The sequence below is a fragment of the Phascolarctos cinereus genome, unplaced genomic scaffold, assembly GCF_003287225.1.
Source record: "Phascolarctos cinereus isolate Bilbo 61053 unplaced genomic scaffold, phaCin_HiC Scaffold_4;HRSCAF=312, whole genome shotgun sequence".
NCBI lineage: Eukaryota > Metazoa > Chordata > Mammalia > Diprotodontia > Phascolarctidae > Phascolarctos > Phascolarctos cinereus.
The window spans coordinates 592,989,473-593,015,713 of record NW_027555847.1 but is presented as its reverse complement, the minus strand read 5'-3'; the positions used below and the strand labels follow the sequence as shown (position 1 = coordinate 593,015,713).

At 38.8% G+C, this 26,241-nt stretch overlaps 1 protein-coding gene across 1 annotated transcript in view; it reads left to right on the top strand.

Annotated features, from left to right (window-relative positions):
* Nucleotides 1–26,241, top strand: part of RGS22 (regulator of G protein signaling 22) — a 173,125-nt gene that overhangs the window by 10,979 nt on the left and 135,905 nt on the right. Inside the window, exon 4 of the mRNA XM_078153679.1 lies at nt 20,715–20,936. Within this exon, the coding sequence (XP_078009805.1) occupies nt 20,715–20,936 (222 nt within the window). The remainder of the gene's footprint in view (nt 1–20,714; nt 20,937–26,241) is intronic.

The window sequence follows — 26,241 nt, the reverse complement described above, 5'->3', positions numbered from 1 at the left end:
TCCTCCAATGAAATTATATTTATTTTGTATATATTTTGTATTTACTTATCATTATACTTGTTAGGGAAATTGTAAGCACCTCAGGGCAGGAATTGTTTAATTTTTGTTTTTGAATCCCAGTGTCTAGCACAATGCCTGGCACATAGTAGGTGCTTAATATTATGAAATGCTTATTGAATTGTTAAGAATACAATCTCCAACTTCCAAAATTCCAGTTTCTGTCAAATATGCCACCATCTTTCCAGCATCTCAGATTTGTATTCTTGTATTATCTTTGACTCCTCCTTCTCTCTCAGCCTGGATGTCTGATCATTATGCTCCCTCATCTTCACAACATCTTTAATATCTGACTCCTCCACATACACAGCTACTGCCTTTCTTAGGTCAGGTCCACATCACTACTCATCGAGGTTATCCCAATAATCACCTGGACCACCTACATGTTCTCCTTCCCCCTAGCCTCTCCTCATTCTAGTCCATCTTCCTTGCTGCTGCCAAAAGAATTTCCCTTAAACACATATCTAACCATATGACTTCCCTAATGAATCAATTCTAGAGGCTTTCTATCACCTCTAGAATAAAATAAAAACTTTTCTGTTTAGCTTTTAAAACTCTTTACAATATGACCCTAACTTCTCTTTCCAGCCTCATTGTATATTGCCCTCACTCCCGCACTTAATGTGCTGGTCAAATTGCCCTTCCATTTTTACTCATGATCTCCTCCTCCTCCTGTCTCTGAACTTCTGAAGTCTCTCCTTATTGCTACTTTACAGCATCCCTCTCTTCCTATGATAGTAGCTCCAGCACCATCTTCTATAGGAACCCTTTCCAGCTTCCCCCAGCTGCTTCAGGCAGCCACCTTGTCAGGAAGCCTCTCTTTAATTTTTAAAGCTCTCAATTACCAGGCCTCACCCCACCTTTCTAGCCCTCATTGGACATTACTCTCTCTCCCATACTCTGCATTCCAGGCAAAAGGGACATTGTTCCTCCCTTATGATATTCCATCTCCTTCTCCATGCCATACTTGTAATGTGCTGCTGCCATTCTTCTGTCTCATCAGTCTCTCTGCTCTGTTAAGATGCAGCTATGCACCCTCTTCTGCATGAAGCACGTCCTGTCCCCCCAACTACTAGTGTCCTTCCTCTCAGACTGCCTTGTATTTCACTACTTTGTGTATATTTGTATCTTTTCATTTTCTATTTATGCTATATATGTGTGTATATATATATATATATATATGTATGTATATGTATGTGTGTATGTGTCTCCCCCATTGTACATTGTAAAAATGTAAGTTTTTTCTAAGTAGAGTTGTTTCATTCTTTGTTCTTTTATCCTTGGTGCAGGCCAAAGTGCCTGGAATGTAGAAGGTTTTTAATAAATACCCTGTCTTGTCTTTTTCCCCATTACTTCCTAAAATACATCTTCTCATTTTAGAAAGCTGTTATCTTTGTGTTTCTAATGTATGAAAATACATTCTTGCCTCTACAATTTTGATTATGTTTGGGCTGTCATTTAGACATATGTGGTCATTCACTTAGAATGGAAAGAATGAATTGATTCTTTATGAAGTAATTATAAATGTTAAGCCAACTTTATTTCCTTTTTTGAGAGGGCTGGTAGATCAGAGGAAAAGCATAGGCATTATGTACATGGAGTTAGGCATTTGATAATCTCTCATGGTATGATTCAAGAGAAGATAAACAAATGTGAATTAGATATTAGTAATGAGATGGCTTGAAAGGTTGTTGAACAACTATACCCAGATTCTTGATTGAATGCTGGTGACCTGAAGTAAGACTTGGAGTGCTATGTCACAGGTTTCTGTCCTTGGTCCTGTTCTGTACAACTTGTTAAATTGGTGATTGGGATAAAGGCTTACAAGATATAGTCAACAATTTAATGACAGAATCACGATTCAGATGATTACAGTAGGACTGAAGTGGCAGACTGAAGCCAAAAAGATGAAGTTTAATGGGAAAAAAAAATCTAAAGCCATGCATTTAGGATAAAAGCAAGCATGCAACTCTATGAGTACAAAATGAGGAAGACTTTGATTGATGGCAGTTTATCTGATAAAGACCTGGGAGCTCTCAGTGGATCATAGGCTTAATATGAGCCAACAATATGATGTAACTGGTAAAGAGAAAAACAAAACCCAAAACCAACTGCAATATTATGTTGCAGGACAGTGGGACTAATAGTGATCCTGTTATATTCTGTGCCAGTCAGACTCTGTCTTGGGTATTTTTTTCAGTTTTGTATATTATACCTTAATAGAATCTTTGATAGTTTAGTGTAGATGACAGATTATTAGACTGGAAACCAAGAGACCAGGTCATTAGTCATGACTTAGCCCCTAAATAACTACCATATGATCTGTGTCCCATTTTTGTATCTTGATTTCCTGATCTGTCAAATGAAAAGGTTGGACTAGATGGTTTTCAAGGTCCTTCCCAAAGCTAATATTCTTAATAAATGCTAGGCATAGTTCTTGGCATATGTTCCTGGGGGTTTGCAAAATGTCTATTGGATGAATGCATGAATGATGAAGGAATAAATGAAACTAAAAGTATGCAGAAGAGGATAATTGGGATAGTAAGAGGTCTCGAAAACTGTTGTCATATGAAGAATATTTGAAGGCATTTGTAAGATTTAGACCTAAGAAAGGCTCAGGGAAATCTAATAGCTATCTTCTCAAGCACTTAAAGATTTCTTATATGAAAAGTGTTAGTAGACTTGTATAGCTTAAGGGGAAAGAATTGGGACCAATGGGTGTGGAAATTATAGGGAGGCTGATTTTAATTGGGGCAGCTAGGTGGCACAGTGGATAGAACACTGGTCTTGGAATCAAGAAGACTCCTCATGAGTTCACATGTGACCTCAGACACTTAACTAGCTGTGTGACCCTGGGCAAGTCATCTGTTTACCTCAATTCCTCATCTGTATAATGGGCCAGAGAAGGAAATGGCAAACTACTCTAGTATCTCTGCCAAGAAAACTTCAAATGGGGTCATGAAGAGTTGGTCATGATTGAAAATGACTGAACAATAAGTTTTTGATAATGCATATAAAAGAATTATATAATAGTAATTAGAACTAACAATAGAAAGAACTGCTTATAAGTTAGTAAGTTCCTTACATTTAGAAGTGTACAATCACAGGCAGAGCTGTTATAGAAGTGATTACCACATTGAATGGGAATTTTGTCAGGATCAGTGGTCTCCAAACTTTTTTGATCACACTCTCAATCCATAAAAGATTTTTGAGCATTAATACCTTACGTAGGTTGATGCATATTTATTTATAAATTATATACATATACTACTCAACTGTTAATATTTTTTAAAATAATATTTTATTCTCCCCCCAATTACATGGTAAAACAAATTTTTAACATTTTTTTAAGGTTTTGATTTCCAAATTCTATCCCTTCCCCCCTTTCTTTCCTCCCCCTCCCTGTGATGGTAAGCAATCTGATAGAGGTTATACATATATAATCATATGTAACATTTCCACATTATTCATTTTGTACAAGAAAACTAGAATAAAAAAAAGAAGGTGGAAAATAGTATGCTTCACCCTGTATTTAGACAACAGAAGTTCTTTCTCTGGAGGCAGTATTTTTCATCATGAGTTCTTTGGGATTGTCTTAGATCATTGTATTGCTGAGAATAACTAAGTCATTCACAGTTCTTCATCATACAATATTGCTGTTGCTGTGTACAATGTTCTCCTGGTTCTCCACACCTCACTTTGCATCAGTTCATGTAAGTCTTTCCAGGCTTTTCTGAAATTATCCTTCTTGTCATTTCTTATAGCACAATAATATTCCATCACAATAATATGTTTGTTCAGCCATTCCCTGATTGATGGTCATTTCCTCAATTTCCAATTCTTAGCCACCACAAAAAAAGGTGCTATAAAAATTTTTGTACACATAGGTCTTTTTTCCTTTTTTTGATCTCTTTGGGATACAGACCTAACAATAGTATTGCTGGATCAAAGGGTATGCACAGTTTTGTAGCCCTTTGGACATAGTTCCAAATTACTCTCCACAATGGTTGTATCAGTTCACAATTCCACCAACTCTGATAATTGTTTGTATTATAAAACTTACACAAAGTAGAAAATTTAAAAGTATGAGCTAAAGTTGAAATGGTATTTGAACCTAGGGTTAATAGAGAAACACTACGGTTTGCTGAATGGGGATGTGGCATGGTCAGATCTGTGCTTTACTTTGGCAGCTGTGTGGAAGATAGATTGGAGATGGGAAACACTTGAGTGAGGGGAGATCAGTTAGGATGCTATCATAAGCTCAGGTGAAACATAATGAGGGCCTGAACTATGATGATGGCTGTGTGAACAGAGTGAAGGCTCTGATACAAGAAATGCTGTGAAGGAAGAAATGACAAAATTTGGAAACTGATTGGGTATGTAGTGTAAGGAGTCAAGAATAACACCAAGGTTGCAAACCTGAGTGATTGTAAGGAGAGTGGTACCTTCAACAGAAATCAGTAACTTCAGAAAAGGAGGGAGTGAATTTGAAGAGAAAGCTCTGTTTTGTACAGATTGAGTTTGAGATGCCCTTGGGGTATCAAATTTAAAATGTCCAAAACATAGTCACTGATGTAGAAATAGAGTTCAAGAGAGAGATTAGGGCAGGATGTATAGATCTGAATTATTTTCATGGAAATGATGAGCTCAAGAGTCAAGAGGTCATGAGGGGAGGCAGGAAGGGGCAAGGTTTGGGGATGTTATGGGAGGAATAGGGTGGTGATTTTTGCCTGATTAACTGCTGAGGACCCTAGAATCATGTTAGTCTGTAACTGCCCTTAGAGGTCCATGAGAGTGAGAGTCACATGGGAGAGGGAACATGAGGGTGAGTGTTGAAAGGAATGATAGAGGTATGCAGAGATAAGCTGTTAGTGGGAGGTGATATGTTTTTTCATTTAAAAAGATACTGACAAGAGGTCTATGAGCTTTATCAGCCTGCCAAAGGGTTCCATAGCACACAAAAAGGTTAAGAACCTCTGCTCTGAGTCTATTCCAGCTCTAGGATTCTATGATTATTTTTTATGTACATTATTTTTATCTTCCCAACTAAACTATAAGTTTCTTTAACCTAAATATCTTGTAGAACCCTCTGTTTTTACTTTGACACCTTCCTTGCGGAAGGTCTGTATAAACTTTCTCTCTGTGCTCCTATTTCAAAAGTAACAACAGTCACAGTGTGGAGGTTAGAAATAGACATAGTCAGCCAACGAGCATTTATTGAGCACTTACTATATGCCAGGCACTGGACTAAGCACTGAGGATGATGAGGTCTAGAGGTTAGGGGTCCTGGAATCCCAAAATCACAACACACGGGTACTGAAAAAAAGAATTCGACCCAAGTCTTCTTTCAGCCAAAAACAAGGTTTATTGAAGATTCACCATATTAGTCAGACTCTTAAGGAATCTGAGCATCTATGGGCCATTGGCTAGATTGTGAAGATCTGAGTGTCTTAATGGAGACAAGATGGACCTTACATACAGAAAGACTGTGGGAGGGATCTAGGAGTGGCCAAGTAGTCTATGAGGTAATAGAATTCCAGGGAAATGGAGCCTTAGTGGGCCAAAGGTGGGAAATGGCCTGGGGCCATAGGAGGGCCAGGCTAGGTAAAGGATAACAGAATTGGGGGATTGGGTGTAGCCAAAACAAGAGAATCATGGCCTCAGGGGAATGCCTGAGATCTCAATCAAGCTGGAGAATTCAAGGAATCCAAGAATCCAAGAATTCAAGAATCCAAGGGTTTTCTAGGGCCCACAGACAAATGGAGCCCAAATTAGGACAGAGGTCTCACTCTGGGCCCATACCCCATCAGGGATACAAATAGCAGCAAAAAGATAGTCCCTGCCCTTAAGAAGCTTACATTCTAAGACAACTCTTAAAAATGAGCTGAAAAAAGGGACTTTAGAGATCACATTCTCTTATTTTACATATGAGGAAACTTGAACTCAGAAAAATAAAATTACTTGCCCAAAGTTGCTGTTAATGGCAGGGTTTGGAACTAGGACCCAGATCTTCTAATTCCCACTGAAGTGTTTTTTCCACCATTTCCACTGAACTGCTTCCCATTGTAGGATTCAAGAATTGATGGTTAGTAACGCCCCCAAGTTATTTTTTGATGAGGGGAATCGAGGACAGTTGCCACTATTATAAATGATTATGGCACTTTCCAAATTCTAGCTTTCATAACTTCATTCTTTTTGTTCATATGCCAAGCTTGCATTCAGATATTGTTTTCATTTGGTGTCTGGGAGGTTTCTTTGCTGTCAACTCTTTATGTACAAGTGTTTGCTTATTAAGATTTCTTCTATATTGGAGTGTGAAACATTTCTTTTTGTTGTGTATTTTATGTGCAGTGAGTGTTGTGGGTTGAGTAGATGGGCCCACATAGAGATTTAGGTTGGTCCTTTGTGGGTGGTTTAGAATGTTTGTGACACTTATGGTTTGCAGAAGCTGGAGGGGTGGCCTGCTCTATACCCCTGCAAGGATAGGTATGTCATATGTCTGCCAGACCATGCTCAGCTATGTGCCTTTGGAATTTTACCATAACTTTTTTTTTGACTGATCTTAAGCACATTTTTGAACTACAAACTATTATAATTTATTACAGCTTTTCTAAAGAGTTATATGGATTGTCGGGGAGTAGGAAGAATGATTTTGGTAATTTTTTCATTTTTGTTAAGGGAGGGTGAAGAAAAAGAGTAGGAGGATAAGCAGTATATAAGTAACCATGATAATGCATTTTTTTTCCTTGCCAAAGTTTAAAGGTTCTAAGGTTAACTTCATCCAAGATATCAGCCACATTCTAGGTACAGAAGTATTTAGGTTTGTGGCAAACCAGTGAGTTCTTTTCTAAGCCCTCTTTATGTTTGGAAGTAGGACACTAAAGAGCTTTGTTTTGGGCTAAAAGATAAAATGGTATTTACTTTCATCTCATTATTCCATGGGCCTAATAGGTTATAATTAGACATTCACAATGACAAAATTTAAATTTAAATGAAAAGAAATTGTCATTGGTAATTAGCTTGTCACATTTAAATAGTCAGCTCTTTTTCATTGAGTGATTTGTGGGCATTTAAAAAGTATTGCTCTGGAGCTTTGGAGATAGAGTTGGAACAGAGATGAACATGTACTAAATTAATCTAGTCATTAGTTTTTTATTTAAATACTGTTTAGCTAAATAATTTGGCCTCCAGAAAATTTCACTGGTTAGCTGTTTAAGCACATCAACAATTACTCCCAGGTTTGGTTTTTGGTTTTGTGTTGTGTTGGGGGTTTTTTTTGCCTCCTTTTTAAAGAAATTTGGAAACAACAATTTATTATGGCAAATTCATTTTCATGCACTTGATTTTTTTGTGAAAATATTTTTCACACATGGATGACTAGTACTACAAAGTTAACTTTCATCACCTACAGGTCAGTTCATTTTAGAATATTTGGAATGAAATAAATACCCTTTCAAAATAATACATTTGATTAAAGAAAATCAATCTTAGCAGCCTGTTGAGGGATCTAGATTGATACTTAAATTGAAGATTGTGCTGTGGATCAAGAGAAAAAGTTAGTTGTCTCCTGAAATCTCATCTATTCAGCTTTTTGATGAAAAGACTCCTGATACGTCAAGTTTTATTTCTTTTCACTGCCCTAGGCTAATTTTGGGAACAGTGCTCATAAGATTTAGAAGTATATAGAGGGTAAAGGACACACATGGGAGGGAGACTTGTGAAAGTGGGAGATGAAGCTGGCTAAATAGAGGGAGGATTGTAGATTAGGGTCAAGGACAAAGGCCAATCTGTCTGCCTCTTCTGGGTTGCAGGACTTAGTTGAATATGTGTGTCCTGTGCTTTCTGTCCCATGGCAGGGACCCTGGAAAATATAGGTATTTGCAAAGATTCTGGCAGGTCAGCTAGATGAGGGTGAACAAAAAAGTTTCGCAGGACCCACCAGGATTTATTTAGCTTGAAGAAGAAAAAAACAAGGAGAGTTAGGTTCTTAAAAAAGTACAAGAGGCATCAGTGAGTGCAATTTATAGAGGCAGATTTAGACTCAAAATAAGGAAGGATTTTCTAATCCTGTCCTCCAGTGGCTGTGCCCTTATTTGGGATAATGAGATCCTCTTCATTAAAGGTATTAAAGTAAAAACTGGATGATCCACCATCAGTGATATTGTAGAAGAGGTATTCACTTTGTGGGAGGTTGGGCTATAGATTGTATACTGTGTGAACTTAGGTAAATTACTTTATCTTTTTTTCCCCTTAGTTTCTTTGTAAAATAAAGTAGAGGTGGGAGGGGATAACAGATTTAGAGCTGGAAAGGAGATTCTGTGCCTGTCTAGTACAACTCCTCTTGTTTTCCAGAGGAGGAAACAGGCTCAGAGAAATGAGAGGTCTTGCCCAGGTCATATAGCCAGGTCTTCCTGATTCCATGTTTAGCACTCTATCTGTTATGCCAAAAAATCTGAACCTGGGGTTTGTGAACTTAGTTTTTTTTTTTAAATTCCACAAGTGTTTCAATATAATTGGTTTTCTTCGTAATCCTATGTATTCTGTGCATTTAAAAACGTTATTCTGAGAAGGGGTCTACAGGCTTTACTGTACTGTCAAAGAGTTCTATGATATAAAAAAGGTTAAGAACCCATGTTGCCTCTGATGATATCCAGGATGATCTTTTAAGTCCCCTCAGTCCTCTAAATCTAGAAATGATATGAATTGAATGGTAGTAAATCTTAGAATTTTAGACAAGAAGAGATTTCAAGAAGTTATCTGTTCCAGCTCCCAGTCATTAAGGTAGATGAATGTTTTAAGTCTTTCAGGACAGATATATATATATGCTTGTTTTCTTCCTGAAAACTCTTAGGATTAGTGATGCTAATGATGGGGTATGGGTCCAAAGTGAAACCTTTGTCCCAATTTGGGCTCCATTTGTCTATGGGCCCTAGAAAACCTTTGGATTGTCCTTGAATTCTCCCACTTGTAGTTTTGGCTACACCGAATTCACCAATTCTGTTATCCTTGACCTAACCTGACCCTCCATTGTCTTGCCTCCTCATGACCCCAGGCTACTTCCCACCCTTGATCCTATCTAGGCTCCATTTCCCTGGAATTCTGTTACTTCATAGACTACTTGGCCACTCCTAGATACTCCATTTCCCTGGAATTCTGTTACCTCATAGACTACTTGGCCACTCCTAGATCCCTCCCACAGTCTTTCTGTATATAAGGTATATCTTGTCTCCAGTAAGATGCTCAGATTTTCACAATCTAGCCAATGGCCCGTAGATGCTCAGATTCCTTAAGAGTCTGACTAATATGGTGAATCTTCAATAAACCTTGTTTTTGGCTGAAAGAAGACTTGGGTCGAATTCTTTTGTTCAGTACCTGTGTGTCGTGATTTTGGGATTCCAGGACCCCTAACCTCTTGACCTCATCATATGGTTCCCCATCACAGTTCCTTCCCTACTAACATCAAACAGGCTCAAATCTCTCCTGTTTTTAAAAAAAACATGACTAGACCGTACCAATTCCTTCAAGCTATTGTCCTATATCCTAACTCTTAGAAAAAGCTATATAAACATATTGTCTTCACTTCCTCTCTTCTCCTTAGTTTTTGACAGTTTGGTTTTGACTTCATCATTAGTCAACTAAAACCTCAAAAATTACCAATGATCCCTTAATTACCAAAGAATGTCTTAAAGTTTTTTCTTTTTCTTTTTTTCCAGTTCTCTTCCTTGTTGACATCTCTGCTGTATTGGACATTGCTGACCACCTGTTTTTATTGAACCTCCTCTTCTCTCTAGGTTTTAGTGATTATTACTCTCTCTCAGTTCTTTTGCTAACTATCTGACTGCTTCTCTGTCTCCTTTGCTGGCTGATCATCCATATTATGGCACCTAACTGTGGATGTGGCATGTTTCAGTCTCGGGGTCTTGGGAACCAAGGGTGCAGGTCTGCCTCAAAAGAATTCAACCACTCAAACCTTCTTTCAGTCCAAGTAGTGAGTTTATTAAAACACTGGTTGGGGTGGGTGAGATTCCTAGTGAGTCTATGCTATTTGTGATGCCACTACAAGAGGGGAGTCTATGCTATTTGTGATGCCACTACAAGAGGGCCCGATTTTTAAGAATCGGAGCGTTTCATGAGGGTAAGATATTTTGTGCAGAAAGACTGGGAAGATCTGGATGCGATTAAGGAGTGCTAAGTAGCCTGGGATGGGCCAGGTGCAAACAATGTGGAGATCCACAGTGAAAGGCCAGTTAAAAGGATTATTGACTGGGCTGGGCCAGGTGCCTCAGGCTAACACCAGAGATCTTGGTTCAGGGACTTTGGAGTCCAGGTCCCAAAGACTTGGTCTTTTCCTTTAGGGGTTCATATCCCATCCCCAGCAGGGCTCTGCCCTGGGCCCTCTTCTCTCTGCATACTTTCACTTGTATTGATCCCTCCAAAACCCCCCCCCCAAGCTTTATAACCTTGATATAATCTTTGACTCTTTGATCCACATCCCTAATCAGTTATTAACTTTTGTCATTTCTATATCAGTAACATCTCTCGCATTTAACCCTTTACTGAGCCTTACAGAGCCCACCACCTTAGTTCATGGTCTTGTTATCTATTACCTAGACCAGTGGTTTTGAAATAGTGTTTGGCAGACTCCTGGGGCTTCTTAGAACTCTTTCATTGGGTCCACAAGATCAAAACTAGTTTCATAATAATACCACGACATATTTTTTCCAGCTACATATCTGTGTGAGGCCAGATTGTTTTCATATACAACATATCACAACAGATTAAATGCAGAATCAGATATGTGAATCCAGCTGTCTTCTATTAAACCCGATATAAAAGAGATTTGCAAAAATATATAGAACAATGCCACTGTTCTCACTAAATTTTTCTTGTTTTGGAAAATGTTTTTCAAAAAATGTTACTTATGTTCATATGTAATGGGTTTATTATTTTTAAATGAATAAATATTAAACTTTATCAGCTTGAATTTCTAATATGGTAAGTATTGATAGATATAGCCCACATAAATAAACAAAAGCTCTTTGGGTCCTCAGTGACTTTTGAGAGTGTTAAGGGGATCCTGAGGCCAAAAAGTTTGAGAACCACTGATTTAGACTATTGCAATGGCTTCTTAATTGTTCTCTCTGATTTAAATCTTTCTTCAATCTCTCCTTCCTCCCCTCCCACCCCCCTCCTATAGCTGCAAAAGTAATTTTCCTTACAGGAGAATCTAATCATGTCATTTTCCTGGTCAATAAACTACAGTAGTTCCCTTTTGTCTTTAGGATAAAACATAAACTTTGTTTGGCTTTTTAAAAGCCCTTCACAATTTGCCCCCAACTTATCTTTTCAAACTCATTATAACTTTAGTGTGCTGCACTTTGCAGGCCAGCCAAAATGAGCTCTCTTTCTCTCCCTCGTCTCCTCTCTCCCCTCCCCTTTCCTTTCTCCTCCCTCCCTTTGCTCTTCCCACCTCCGATGCCTGGAATGAGCTTCCTCTTTACTTTACTGCTTCACAGAATCCCTCACTTGCTTCAAAACATAGCTCGAATATCACCTACATAACAACTCTATATAAAGAGGTCTAGGACTTTTGGGGTGCTGGGACCCCAAGATCGCAGTACCGGGCCCTGCTGAATGAATTCAACTCAAATCTTCAGCCAGAGAAAAAGTTTATTAGTGATAAATCACAGAGGCCAGGTGACTCCCATAAGGACAGGAAGGAATGAGAAAGGCTCAGCCTTTGGGGCAGGAGAGATTCTCAGCTGGTGACGTCCATAAAGATGAGAAGGCATGAGAGGTTCTCAGCCTTTTGAGCGTGAGATTCTCAGCATCTGAATGAGGGCCAAGGTGGATCTTAAATACTAAAGTTAACTTTGGGTGGCCAGAGAAGAGGGTTGGGTAAAGGGTCTAGGTAACAATTCTAATTGGGGAGGTCTGAGAGATTGAGTAGACAATGGGAATAGATAATGGAGGAACAGGAAGGCAGAAGTTTGAAACGCATCTGCACAAAATCAAGGTGGGGCTAGGACTTTCAAAAGGAGATAAAGGAAGGCCTTTCTGGGGCCTATAGACAAGAGGGAGCCTAGGGCTTTCAAAGGGAGATGAGGGGAGTTGATTAGGAAATTTGAAGGTTTAAGGGTTTTCTGGGTCCTGTAGACAAACAGGAGCCAGATTCTATTCAGGGCAAGGGTTGAAGGTGCATCTGAATAAGATCTAAAGGTAAGCTAGGGCTTTCAAGGGAGATGAGGGTCTGGGGCCTGTGAGTCAGATTCTCTTTGGGGCAAAGGGTGAAGATTTTGGCTTGGGCCCCGCCCCCATCACATATACATGCTGTCTTCCTCTATTAAATGTAAGCTCCTTGAGGGCAGGGACATACATTTTTGTGTTTTTAACCCAGCATCCAGTACAGTTCCTGGCATATAGTAGGTGATTAATTAATACTTATTGATTGTTAATGGAATTGATCCCCTAGCTTGTTCTTCCTTAAGTTAAATTCTCTGTATAACTTATTTTTTATCCCTTTGACCACTTTTGTTGCTTTTCTATGGATCATATCTTACCATATTCTTTTTGTTGTGACCAAAATTGCACAGAATTCTCTAATGAAGATCTAATTCAGACTATACTAGAAAGAGTACCCTTCAGCTTTTGCATATTTCACCTATTTTAATATAGCCTGTCATCCTTTTGGCTTATTTTGTAGTAGCCCACCCACAGTAACAGAGACACCATGCACTTGTGCCCTTGTAGAGGTCTTGAATCATTTAGTTGATAGTTTCATTGTAGAGTCATGAGACTGATAAGAATCTGAAAAGGCAGATTCTTTATGGGATTCTTTTTTGTTAGGAATTTATATTATCTTAGAAGATGATGTATTCTATTTTAAAATTCAATTCAACAAACATTTATTAAGCACTTACCATTTGCAATGCCTTATGATTCACAGAGAAATTCCACACATTTCTTTAATTATTTTTTATCCCTTTGACCACTTTTGTTGCTTTTCTACAGATCATATCTTACCATTTGTCTATTACATACATTTGGGTATCATTTCTTAGCATAAAACAAACAACATTTCCCCACAAATACTAAATTGCATATTAGTTTTGATGGGGTATGGGCCCAAGCCAAGACCTTTGCCCCTCACCCAAAAAAGAATTTGAGTCCCATTTGTCTATGGCCCCAGAAAACCCTTGAACTTTTCTTGAATTCATTTACTTGGTCAAGGAAGTCTCTAGTGGTTGCCTGAGGCTATAATCCACTCAACTGGCCTTTCCTTATCCCCTACATCCAATCTCCCAATTTGTCACCCTAATTAAGCCTAGCCCTTCATTGTCTATTCCCCAATGGCCCATTCAACCTTCCAGTCACTCCCATCCAGATCCTTCCTAGACCCTCCAGTCACCCCAGCTTACTGGCTACTCCCATCAAGACACCCTTTCTCCTAGACCCTCCTCCAGTCACCCCAAACTACTTGGCCACTGCTAGATCTCTCCCATAGTCTTTCTGTATATGAGATCCATCCTGGCTTCCATTTAGAGGCTGAGACTTCCTCATGCCCATTTTCCTTATGAGTGTCAGATTCCTTAAGAGTCTGGCCTATATAGCTGATCTTTAATAATAAACCTTGTCTTTGGCTGAAAGAAGGCTTGGGTCAAATTCTTGCAGGCAGGACCCACATGTCATGATTTTGGGGTTCCAGCACCCCTAACATCTAACCTCAACAGTTTCTTATAATAAGGGAAACATTTCCTTGTTTTTCCTTTTCAATGCTGTAGGTTTGGGTTTTTTGTTTGTTTGTTTTTAATTTCTGGCCAGTTGTTTTCCTGATTATTTTATGCATTCATACATTTTAAAAATTACTTCCCTCAGTAACTCATTCTAGTGTCTAGTGTTTGACAGGAGTCCCTGTCAGGAATTCCTTCATTTTGTCTAACTTAAATCCCTTAGATTTTAGTTGAAATCTGTTCCCTCTTGTCTGTCTGTACTCAAGCATCTTAGAGGATAGCTGATTTTCTTCACTTTTATAAGAGTTCTTCATATTCAGTTCAATTTAACAAGCATTTTAAAGCATCTGCTATGTGTGAGGCACCTCTTTAGGCACTGGGGATTCAAAGATAAAGAAAAGAAAAAAAGTGCCTTCCCTTAAGGAGCTTATATTCTGCTTGGGTGAATACAATGGGTATACAGATAAGGAAATGCAAAATAATTTAAGAGAGAAAGCACTAACAATTAACATATATATTTTTAAATGGTTATTAAACACATCCTTAGAGTGGCTTCCTACAAGAAGAATATCCAGTTCCCTTTATGTTGTATATAGTTCTTATATTCTAATTCTTCCAGCCTTTGTGAATTCCCTTTAAAACTTTCCAGATTTTTCACATCCCTATTTAATTGTGGAGATCAGAACTAGGGTAGTTGGTAGATGGAAGAGATAACAGTAATGGCAATATTTAGCCAACATGAATATATCTATTTCTAATCTTCTGCCATCCTTCTCCATAGTGTTTTGCAAATGACATTGTAGTGTAAACTGGTGTTGCCCATGGCTTCCATGTCTCCCTACTTGTCAAGAAGCTCAGATATTTACTGGCTCTATTTTTGGTCTCATTGTGGTGACATTTCATATTAGTAAATTTCTTCAAGAAATGATAATCTAGAGTAGAGGTATCAGTCTTGTCTGCAAAACTCCAGAGAGTGACCAGAACCGGATTAAAGTGTAATGGGGAATTTTTTAACAACAATAAATAAAAATACATAGATATATGACATAGATAATGATAATCTGTGGTTTTCTAAAATAAGCCCTTCAGGGATTTGAGTTTGATACCACTGATCTAGAGTAAATGTCTCCATTTTTCAAAATCAAAATCATGTTTAAATGGGTATAGATGGTTGCATAAAAGCATAGATTTAAAGCTGAAAGGGATTGTATATTCCAACACCCTCATTTCACAGATGAAGAAAATAATACCCAGCAAAGAAAATGGCTTAGTCAAAGAAGTAGCATGATATCAGTGCTGGCATTTGAACTCAAATGATAAGCCTGATCCATTGTTTTTTCCACTGGGTCACACTTTGTACCTATGAATAAAATGGAATTGAACAAATAAAAAATAGAGCTAAGTGGACATGTTATAATTGTATTCAATGTCAACTTATCTTTATCTTTTTTCAATAGATTTGGTGTTGAATTTTTACTTTTGCTTCAACCATTCAACAATCTGGCTGCACCTCTGGTAGCTGATTCTGAAATGACTCCAAAATTAGTAACCAGTCATTTCTTGTCTGTTAAGATAGGATCATTTTTACTTTTTGTTATGATGTTTGTTGATTGCTGTTTCTACCATTATTTTTACTCTTTCTGAGTAGTCTATAAACCATTGGCCTCTTTCATATTTTGATGCTGAACCATATTTTCCAGCATACTTTTTTGCTACCCACTTTTGTGCCCTTCACCTTGAAGTCATCAAATATTAATATGTATGTTGACTTAGTTTGGAATATCTTTCAAGTTTTTCATAGTTTTTCATCTCTTCATATTCTGTAACAGATGTTGGCAATAAACTATGTTTGCTCATAATTAGTTAATGAGCCCAGAAAAGGTGAAGTGACCAAGCATCCTGTGAAATGATGCTTCTTGTTTCCCTTGGATGCATACTGAAGCCAATGACTCCAGCTCCTTTAATCATCTCCCTAAGGAGAACCTCTGAGCTGTTCTTCCATTTAGCTACCGTTTCTTTATCTCCTAGTTTGGAAGAAGTCTAGGACTTTTGGGGTGCTGCAACCCCAAAATTGCAGTACCAGGCCCTGCCTGAATGAATTCAACTCAAATATTCTTCAAGCCAGAGGAAAAGTTTATTAGTGATAAATCGCATAGGCCGGGTGACACCCATAAGGCATGAGAAGGTCTCAGCCTTTTGAGCTTGAGATTCTCAGCATCTGAATGGGGGCCAGGGTGGAATTTTTTTTTAAATTTTATTAATTTATTTTGATTTATCAACAATCACTTCCATATGCTTTTGAGTTGAAAATTTTTCTTCCCCTTCCCCCCCCACCCTCCCCAAGATGGCACACAATCTGATATAGGCTTTACATTTATATACCCATTAAACATATTTGCACATTAGTGAGGTTGTAAGTAAAAATTAAAACTAATAGGAGGAACCATCAGAAAGATGAAACAAAACTCAACAGAAGGTAAAAATAAGTGATAGCGATTTGACTTCCATAGTTCTTTCTTTGGATGTGGACAGCATTTTCCATCCTGAGGCCTCTGGAGATGTCTTAGATCCTTGTAATACTGAGAAGGGTTCAGTTTAACTATCTTAGTCATCGTATAATGTGGCTGCTCACTTCACTCATCATCAGACCATATAAGTCTTTCCAGGTTTTTCTGAAGTCAGCCTGTTCATCATTTCTTATAGCACAATAGTATTCCATTACATTCATATACCACAACTTGCTCAGCCATTCCCCACAGGGTGGAATTTTTATACACTGAAGTAACTTTGGGTGGCCAGAGAAGGAGGCTGGGAAAAGGGTCCAGGTAAGAACTCCGATTGGAAGGTCTGAGAGATTGAATAGACAATGGGAATTGCTAATGGAGGGAACAGGAAGGCAAAAGTTTGAAAGGCATCTCCACAAGATCAAAGGGTGGGGCTAGGAATTTCAAAGAGAGATAAGAAGTTTGAGACCAGAGTAAGGCCTTTCTGGGGCTCATAGACAAAAGGGAGCAAGATTCTTTTAGGTCGAGGGGCAAAGGCACATCTGAATAAGATTACAAGGTAAAGCTAAGGCTTTCAAAGGGAGATGAGGGGCTGGGGCTTGTAGGCAAATGGGAGTCAGATTCCCTTTGGGGCAAAGGGCAAAGATCTTGGCTTGGGCCCCACCCCCATCATTTTCATTCATAGTAAGAATTTCATTGTGGTTGTAATTTAGTTTCTCTAGGACAGTAGTTTTTTAACTTGGTCAGTATCACGGAAAGATCCAACATTCATAGTAATAGCAGCCAAGGTAATGTTTGTAGACAGTCTAAAAAATGATGCAATTCTTAAAATTCTGTTTCCCCTTTCCTAATTCCTATATCCTATATTTCTAATTAGGAAATTCCCAATTTCCTAATCCCATAGTCACTGCAGAAGCAACCACTAGTTGGGCTTTCTGCCTCAAATATTTCTTCTACCCACCACTCAGCTGACAAAATGATCTTTAAGTGCTGGTCTGACTATGTCACTCCCTTCCACCCTGCTCCACCCCCAGCTCATTAAATCTATTAGCTCCCTATTATATTATATTACATTATTATTATATTATAATTGACCCAGGATCAAATATAAAATCCTCTATTTGGCTTTTAAGAAAGCCCTTCACAACCTGGCCTCTTCCTACCTTTCCAGTCTTCCTAAACTTTGTTACCCTCTGTGAACTCTATGATAAGCTACGTTGGCCATTTTGCTGTTTCTGACACACAATACACTATCCCATGCCTTTTTCCCTGCCTGTCCTCAATGCGTGGAATTTCTTCCTCCTCACTTCTACTTCCTGGCTTCCCAAGAAGACTCTCCTGGTCCCTTCTACGAAATAGTACACTATGTAGAGTAGTCTGAGATTACCTTACATTTATGCTTGATATATTTTGTATGTAGCAGTTGTTTTATGTTTTCTTTCCCATTAGAATGTGAACTACTTGAGGCTGAGAACCAAGGTTTTGCCTTTTTTTGTATCTCCAATGTTTAGCACAATGTATAGCAAGGGCTTAATAAATGCTTGATGATGATGATGGCGGTGGTGGTGGTATTACACAGAACTGAAGGCCATTTTGTATTTTTAATCTTGTTGATGGGTTCCTGTGGCTGACCTTGTAGTGATGAAGTTCTTTGTTTTGCTAGGATAGTCCTTATATAATAGAAAGTAATTTCCTTGAAAGCAGGGACTAGTTTTTTTTTGGTTTGGTTTTTTGTTTTTTGTTTTCTATCCTGAGTGCCTACCATATGTATTTGGATGCTTTGTATATAGTTGGTGCTTTATAAATGTTCATTAAATTGAGTTTAATACACACAGCCTGTTGTTGGTAGAATAGTCAAAGCCTTTTTCACTTTGATAAAATCTGTCAGAGTTTGTGTTCCATTGACATAGCCTATCAAGAGTTCAGCTTCATCTCCCCACTGGAATAAGGCATAGAGTAGGCCTTTTGTGGAGACGGTTCAATTCAACTAACATTTTGAAAGTGAGTGCTGTACACGAGAAACTGCTGGTGCCAGCGATACAAAGATGGTAAGTGACAATGCTGCCCTCAAGGAGCTTACTGTGGTTTAGTGGGAGCATATAACACATACATACATTTGTAACATGGAGTTATTAACCAAGGTAGAGTGTGATGGGGCAAAAGACAACCAAGTGCTCTGAGAGTTTTGAGGAAGGAGAGATCATTTTCATCTATGGAAAAGAAAGTCAAGAATAGGAGTGACATTTGAATTGGGCCTTGCAGAGAAGAACTTCAGCAGATGGAAACTGGGGGTGGTGAGAATCTCTTCTAAACATGGAGTTGGTATAACAAAGGCACCAAGAGGTGATGAAAGAGGGCAGGATGAGAAAAGAATGTGGAAAAGAGCCCCACACCCCATTTTCCAGTTTCTCTGAAACAGAAAAATTAGAGAGAAGTAATATGAGACACGGTTGAAGTAGTAGGTTTAGAACTAGATTGTGAAGGGTCATGGTTCAAATTTCATGTGGTAGGCATGGGAAGCCACTGAAGGTTTTGAGTAGAGGAGTACTACTAAATAACAGTAGTAAGTTACCATTTAAAATTAAAAAAATTTTTTTGATTGATAAGCATATATTCTTTTCTTTCTCCTGATTTCCCCCAAAGAAAAAAAACAAAACCTTGTAACAAATGTGTGTGTAGTAGATCAAGCAAAAGCAAAGTCCTGCATTGGCCATATCCAAAACATGTATGTCTCATTCTTTATCTTGAGTCTTATCACCCATCAGGAGATGAGTAACATACTTATACTTCATCATTATTCCTCTGGAATTTATGGTTTATCATTTACTCTTTAAGTGTGCGTTAAATGATACCCCTATGGTATATAGAAATATCAGTGCCTTTTCAAAAGTAGTGTTTTGCCAAGTCATCAGGAAATCGTTTACTTCAGAGGTATTAAACTCAAATAGAAATGGGAGTATTGTGGGCCATGTGTTGACACCTCTGGTTTAGTTGACTGTGGAACTTTTTGGGAAGATCTGAAGTTAGGAGGGTTTTCTGAGGCAATCCATTCCACTTGGGGACAGCTCAGATCGTCAGAAAGTTTTTTCCTAATATTGAGTCAAAATCTGCCTCTCTTCAATTTCCATCCATTGCTCCTAGCACCGCCCTCTGGAGCCAAGCAGAACAAAGCCAACATCAGCTTCCACATGATGGGCTTTCAAGTTCTTAAATGTATCTAACATAAGCTTCCTAAGTCTTTAGTCCCCTCAGCTGGTTTTCCTATGGTATGATCTCAAGGTACTTGGTCATCTCTCCTCACTAAGTCTCCATTTTATCAATATCCTTCCAATAATAGGTGCTAAGCATTGAAAACAGCACTCCACATGGGGTCTGATGGGATCACCTTATTAGTTCTAGATGTTATGATTCTCAAGGTAACCTCTGATCCCTTTGAGTTGCCAGATGACACTGGTGACTCACATTAAGCTTGCATTCCATGAAAATCCCAGATTTCCTTCAAGGTGAACAGCTATTTAGTCATACCTCCACACAGCCAGCAAGTGTCTGAAGCTGGATTTGAACTTGGGTCTTCCTGACTCCAGCCCCAGCACTCTATCCAATGTGCCACCTAGCTACCTTTATCATCATCATCATTGTTATATCACTATTATTATTATAAAATCACTTGTAGTTTATTTTCTTCAAGGCTAATTTTTATTTATGTTTATTAATTATGTCTATGAAACTATTGTCTATTATTTGTTGAATTTGTTGAACTTGACCTTCAGCTCTGAGGCCTTTTAATTTGTGTCTGGCTTTCATGTTGAACATAATATCCATGTAATTTAAATTCACATGTAAGGAAGTCATCAGATGACAAGGTAGACTTAGAAGATGAAATTCTCACAACAAAAGTTATGCTTCTAAATAAATCAGATCCTGCTTTATAGCAAGTTATTGTATTAGTAAACCTAGAGATCCTGTGGTATTTTGGAAGAACTATCTTTTAGTCACATCTTATATGAAGAATATGATGAGCTCAGTTCTTTCCTTTCAGGCAAGAGGAAAGTGAAAGGGGTAGAAGATGTAAACGTTTCTCCTTTCCTCTCTCATCCTTTCTCAGTGATTCATCCTTACAACAAGAGTGTACCATTGAAAACAAATTTTGCAAGTTTATGAGATGCACATAGCTGTGGCCAGATGGGAGAATCACTGCTGTGGTCTTCCCTAATTCTATCCAATGGCCTAATTGTATCTATGAAGCTATAATGGCGCCCTGCTCTCAGGCCAATAGCTTTTTACATGACTTCTAAATAGGAATTTGAATTGCTAGAAATTTTTTTTTTAATCATGTAAGTTCCTTTCATATGTATGTAGGTAATGAGTTTTCTCAGTTTTTAATTTTTTTAAAAATATAATGTTTAAAATGTTTCTTTTTCAGACTTTTTCAGAGGCAATTAGATTTAATGTGGATTATGGAGTTTTTGAAGTAGTTAATGATGCCCCTAACCTTCTAGAAAAGCAACTGAAAAGAATTCTACATGAACAGAAACCTCGAAATCCCATTTATGATGTTGTAAGGAAAGAAAAATGTAGTATGACACCCGATAAATTAAATGTCCCTCCTAAAGAAGATACTATAAAGATCAACTATAATATTATGGTAAGAAATTGAATTTGAACTAAAATTAATTGCTTACAATAAAGTATTAGTTGGAATCAAGTTCTGGGTCTGGAGGGGGTGGGTCTCTTTCCATTAAAGAAACAGTGTACTTGACTAAATTGTAATCAATGAGAATTTTGGGGAGTTTTTCAGAAGCTGCAGATGACACACAAAGACCAGCAGAAAAGGCTTAGAAACTCAGAAATACATAAAATATACGTGTAATATTGTATAATATCAGCCCAAATTCTATAAAAAGGTATTGTAAACATCCCATTAAAGAAAAAGAAAAAATTCAGACTTCTTCTCTGGTATGAAGGGAGTGCCAAAAATTTTTATGTGGATTTTCTAACATCCTCCTACCCGGCCAAAGATGTGGAAGGGATGACTGCAGATGGCTGGATTGAATGTGAAGGAGAAGCATGGTTTAGGGCAGGCCTGTACAACAAAAGGCCAGTGGGCTATATATTGTGCAAGCCTGCTCTATGCAAATCCCTCAGCAAAACTGAACTCTGTGAAGTTGCCTTAGGGCACACTTACACAATATACCGCCTGCCTGCCACTTTGACACTTGGCTGGTTTAGGGCCTTGGGCCAGCTAGTGAGTTGATAAAGTAGGCTCAGTGAATTGCTTTGCATTCTAATTCAGTCGCTAATGAACTGAGCTGAGCTCTGGGGCTGGAAAAAAAAAAAGTGAATTACCTTCTTCTGGGACTTGGAGGTCCAGGTCTGGTATGGAAGGTACTGGTCCAGGTGGGGAGAAGTGGTAGAGCATTGTGAATCTTCAGATGGCAAGAGAGCCTGAGAGGACAACTGGATGAACTTTCTCTTTAGGCGTGGGGGCAGGGGGGCATCCTATTTGATGGCAAAGAGGTGGGGAATGAAATGTTATATATAGGAAATAGGACAGTTTAGCTGGACCATAGAATGCATGAGGCAGAGTAATAACCTAGAAAAACCATTTTGAGCCAGATTGTGAAGGGCTTTAAACTGAGGTTTGTGTTTTATCTCAGGTTAAAAAGGGTGCCACTTAGCCTTTTCAAACTGGAAAGTGACATGGTCAGACCTGTTCTTTAGGAATATCAATTTGGAAGCAATAAATTAGAGGATGGAAAGACTGGATGTAAAGAGATCAATGGAAGGCTACTGTGATGATCTAGGTGGGAGGTGATAAAGGCCTGCATTAGGGTAGTAGAGGTGAATGGAGATAGGAGGACAAATTGGGGAGGACTATCTTATGGAAACAGAATCGGCAACACTTGGCAGCTGATAGGTTTTGCAGAGGTGAGTGACAATGAAGCATCAGGAATGACTCAGGTTTTGAACTGGTGGGTGGTGGTGCTTTTAACGGAAATAGGGGAGTTAGAGGGATAGTTTTCAGGGGAAAGACAATGGCGATTCCATCTTAGAGGCATTGATTTTGAGATGTCAACAGGACAACCAGGGAGAGATATACGGCAGGTAGCTGGGGATACAGGCCTGGAAACAAAGAGAAAGAAGACTAGAGGCCAATCAACTCTACACTGTCCTCTTCTTCTGAGTCTTTTGCTCCCTTATCATATTGTGCCCAGCTAAGCCTCAGCCTTAGATGGCTACCACCATCTTCACTCCTTCACTTCACAGGAGTGCCTTCACTCCTACTCATGTACTGCTGAGTAAAGCTGGAGAAAATTTTTTAAATTGTACTGGCTGGCCTACTACAAATTTATTACATAATCACAACTGGGCCTTCACTGTGACAAGGTAGTCCTTTTACACCTTCCTAATTGTTTCATTATCCCACTTAACCACAGCATCTTTTCCTAACCCTCTTCAAACCTCCTGTGGCTATGATCCCCACTCTTACTTATCTTCAATCTCTCTTTATCTACTGACTGTTTCCACATGGCCTACAAAATGCTCATGTCTCCATCTTCTTCCAAAAAAAAAAAAAAACAACTCTCTTGATCCATCCATCCCCACTAGCTATCTTCCTATATCTCTTCTACTTTTTTCTGGCTAACATCCTTGAGAGGGCTGGCAATAGGTGCCTCCACTTCCTCTCTCTCTGCTATCTGGCTTCTGACCTTATCATTCTACTGAAACTGCTCTCTCCAAAGTTACCAATGATCTCTTAACTGCCAAAAGTAATGACCAAAGATGATTGAGTAGTAGGAAAGTAGTGCAGCTGAGCTACTATTTATAAGTTCTCCAGACAGATCTAGAAAATGCACCAGATGGAATGCTGATGAGGAAATCCAGAAAAAAAAGTTACAGTCATTTGTCCAGTCCATCTCAGCATAGAGAGACAGGGAAGTCTGTGGACGATGGGGTCAGGATCAGGCCAGGAGCACGGAAGTATAGGGTGGAGCACTCCAGCACTCACAGAAAGGTTATGTACCAGGGTGAAAGGAGGTGTCTCAGAGCCATTCTGGGGAACAGCAAGGGGGACAGGTGTGAACTAGCTCTGGGTCACAGATTGAGGCTGGCCTGAGAAAGGGACTTGCTCAGGGGAGTGGACTTCCCTCTAGGGGGAAAGGAGGAAGTTCAGAATCTAGCATGTGGCTCAGACCCCAGGTGCAAAGTAGGGCCTGACTTTTAGCATCTAACCCAACCTGCAAAGGTATAAACAAGAATCCCAGATCAAAAGATAGCCTGCAATTCTGAACCAAGACAGCTTTCTATCTAGCTGACAGGTAATGAGTCTAGCAGCAGTCTACTGTTGCTTAGACCCGAGAGAGGAACTTGCAGAACTCAGATTAGTGGGGCAGCCATCAGATTTTACCCTGGATCAGACCACTTTGGGGACACTGAAAGCTTTCAGATTCCCAGCCTGTTCCTGAGATTCTGGAATAACACAATACTCAATACCCTAGGAAGGAAACACCACAACAAGCCCAGACCTTACCTCTGCAAGTGTGGCCCAGCCCAGCCCTAACATCAAGTTTGAAGTTAGGCTGGAAGAATGAGCAAACAAAAAAAGAACCCCATCATAATGGGCTGTTATGGTGGCAAGGACAATACAAACACAGAAGAGAATGACTCTAAAACATCTATCTACATGCTATGCCTCAGAAACACAGTTTGTGTATAAACTCAACTAGATATCCTGAAAGAGATGAAGCAAGTTGAAAGTTTAAAAAAAAAAGTTAAAAATGTTTTTATAAATGGAATAAGAGTGCTGGAGAAAAAAATGGAAAAGAAATGAGAGTTATGGAAAGAAGAATAAGAAAGAAAATTAACAATTTGGCCCAAGATGTACAAAACTTTGTTTAATTAACAAACTTCCTAAAAATTAGAATGGAGTAGTAGAAGCCAATGACTCCATGAGGCATTAAAACAAAATCAAAAGGCTGAAAAAAACAGAAGAAAATGTGAAATATCTCATAACGAAAACAATTGATCTGAACTATGACTCTCTCCCCAAAAGCCTAGACATATTTCAAGAAATCTTAAAAATAAAAGCTTAAAGGCTTAAAAGAAAATTGGCTGGCTGTCTTAGAACCAGAGGGAAAAGTGGAGAACTCACCGGTCACCTCCTGTAAACCCCCAAATAAAAACGCCTAGAAGCATCATAGCCAAAATCCAGAGCTTCCAGGTCAACAACAACAACAACAACAACAACAACAACAACAACAACAATACTGCAAACAGCTAGAAAGAAAGAAGTCAAGCACTGGGGAGCCACAGTCAGAATCGCTCAGGATTTAGCAATCACTACTGTACAGGAGCAGAGATTTGAATATGATATTGCAGAAGGCAAAAATTGCCTTTCTAGGGGGAAAATGGATCTTTAATGAAATAGAAGTCTCCCAAGCATTCTTGAGGAAAAGACCAGAGCTTCACAGAAGCTTTGAAATTCAAATTCAAGTGAAGAGAACATACAAAAGTAAACAAGAATGAACAATGATAAAGGAGTATGTAAGAATCAACTGCTTACATTCAAATATGGGGAGACCATAAGGAGCCTTCTCTGATCCCTACCATTATCAAGGTTCATAGAGGAAGTCCAATTAGACAATGGTTCTGTTTTGTCTAGATGATCTTAGAGAAGAATGGAAAGAGAGGGGAAGAGAAATACCTTAGAAGAGGGGAAGAAAAGGAAGGTTAAGAAGAATTATCTCATATAATTGGGTATACAGACAAGGAGAGAATGGGGGGAGGAATAGTTCACACCTGAACTTCCCTCTCATCTGAATTGGTCAGAAAGAGAAAGAATAGACTCACACACAGAGTTGAGTGCAGAAATACATTTCCCTCAATAGAGAAATAGGAAGAAAAGGGGAGGAGGAGGACAGGAGGGAGGGAATTAGAGGGGAGAGTAGACTAAGGGAAGGGGCAGCTAGGTAGTGCAGGGGTTAGAGTACCAGGCCTGGAGTCAGGAAGACTCATCATTCTGAGTTCAAATCTGGCCTCAGACACCTGTTAGCTGTGTGATCCTGTGTGATCACTTAACCCTGTTTGCCTCAGTTTCCTCATCTGTAAAATGACCTGGAGAAGGAATTGGCAAACCACTCTAGCATCTTTGCCAAGAAAACTCCAAAATCGGATCACAGAAGAGTCTGACACAACTGAAAGGATTCAACAACAAGAATAAGGTAGGGTCTAATCACTGCCTTAATCTACTGCCCTCTCCTTTAGCAAAACAAACTATAAAATATTTGTAACTCTTTTTGAAATGACAAAGGATCAGAGAGAATCAGAAGGGGTGCCAGTAAATTGGGGAATGGATGAACAAGTTGTGGCATATACATGTGATTGAATACTATTGTGCTGAGCTCTCATAAGTGTAATGACCAACTAGGATTCCAGAAGATTGACGATAAAACCATGCTGCCCACCCATAATTTTTTTTTAACATGACCAGCGTGGGAAGTTCTTTTAATTGACTTTGTATACTTGTAATAGGTTTTGTTTTTCTTATGTTCTCAGTTGTTGGAGTGAAGTTAAGGTAGGAGGGGGAGGAGGAGGAGGATCTTGATTGATTAAAACAAATAAAATATATTTTTTAAAAATCTAATGACTTTTTCTCATTTCTCATCTTTCTTGATCTCTCTACAGCCTTTGACAACTGTTGATCCCCCTCTTATTCCTGAAACTCTTCTTTTGTTTTTTGTGACACTGCCCTTCTCCTAGTTCTCTCCCTTCCTTCCCCATTATTCCCTCTCAGGCTTCTGTTTTGGATCGTTAGGTTCCTCCTGCATTGTTTGGTGTCCCCCAGGCCTCTGTCTTGGGCCCTCTTCTCCCTCTATACTGTTTCAATTATTATCTATATGCGGATGATTCTTAGATTCAGTTGTGCATCTTAACCTCTCTTCCAACCTCCA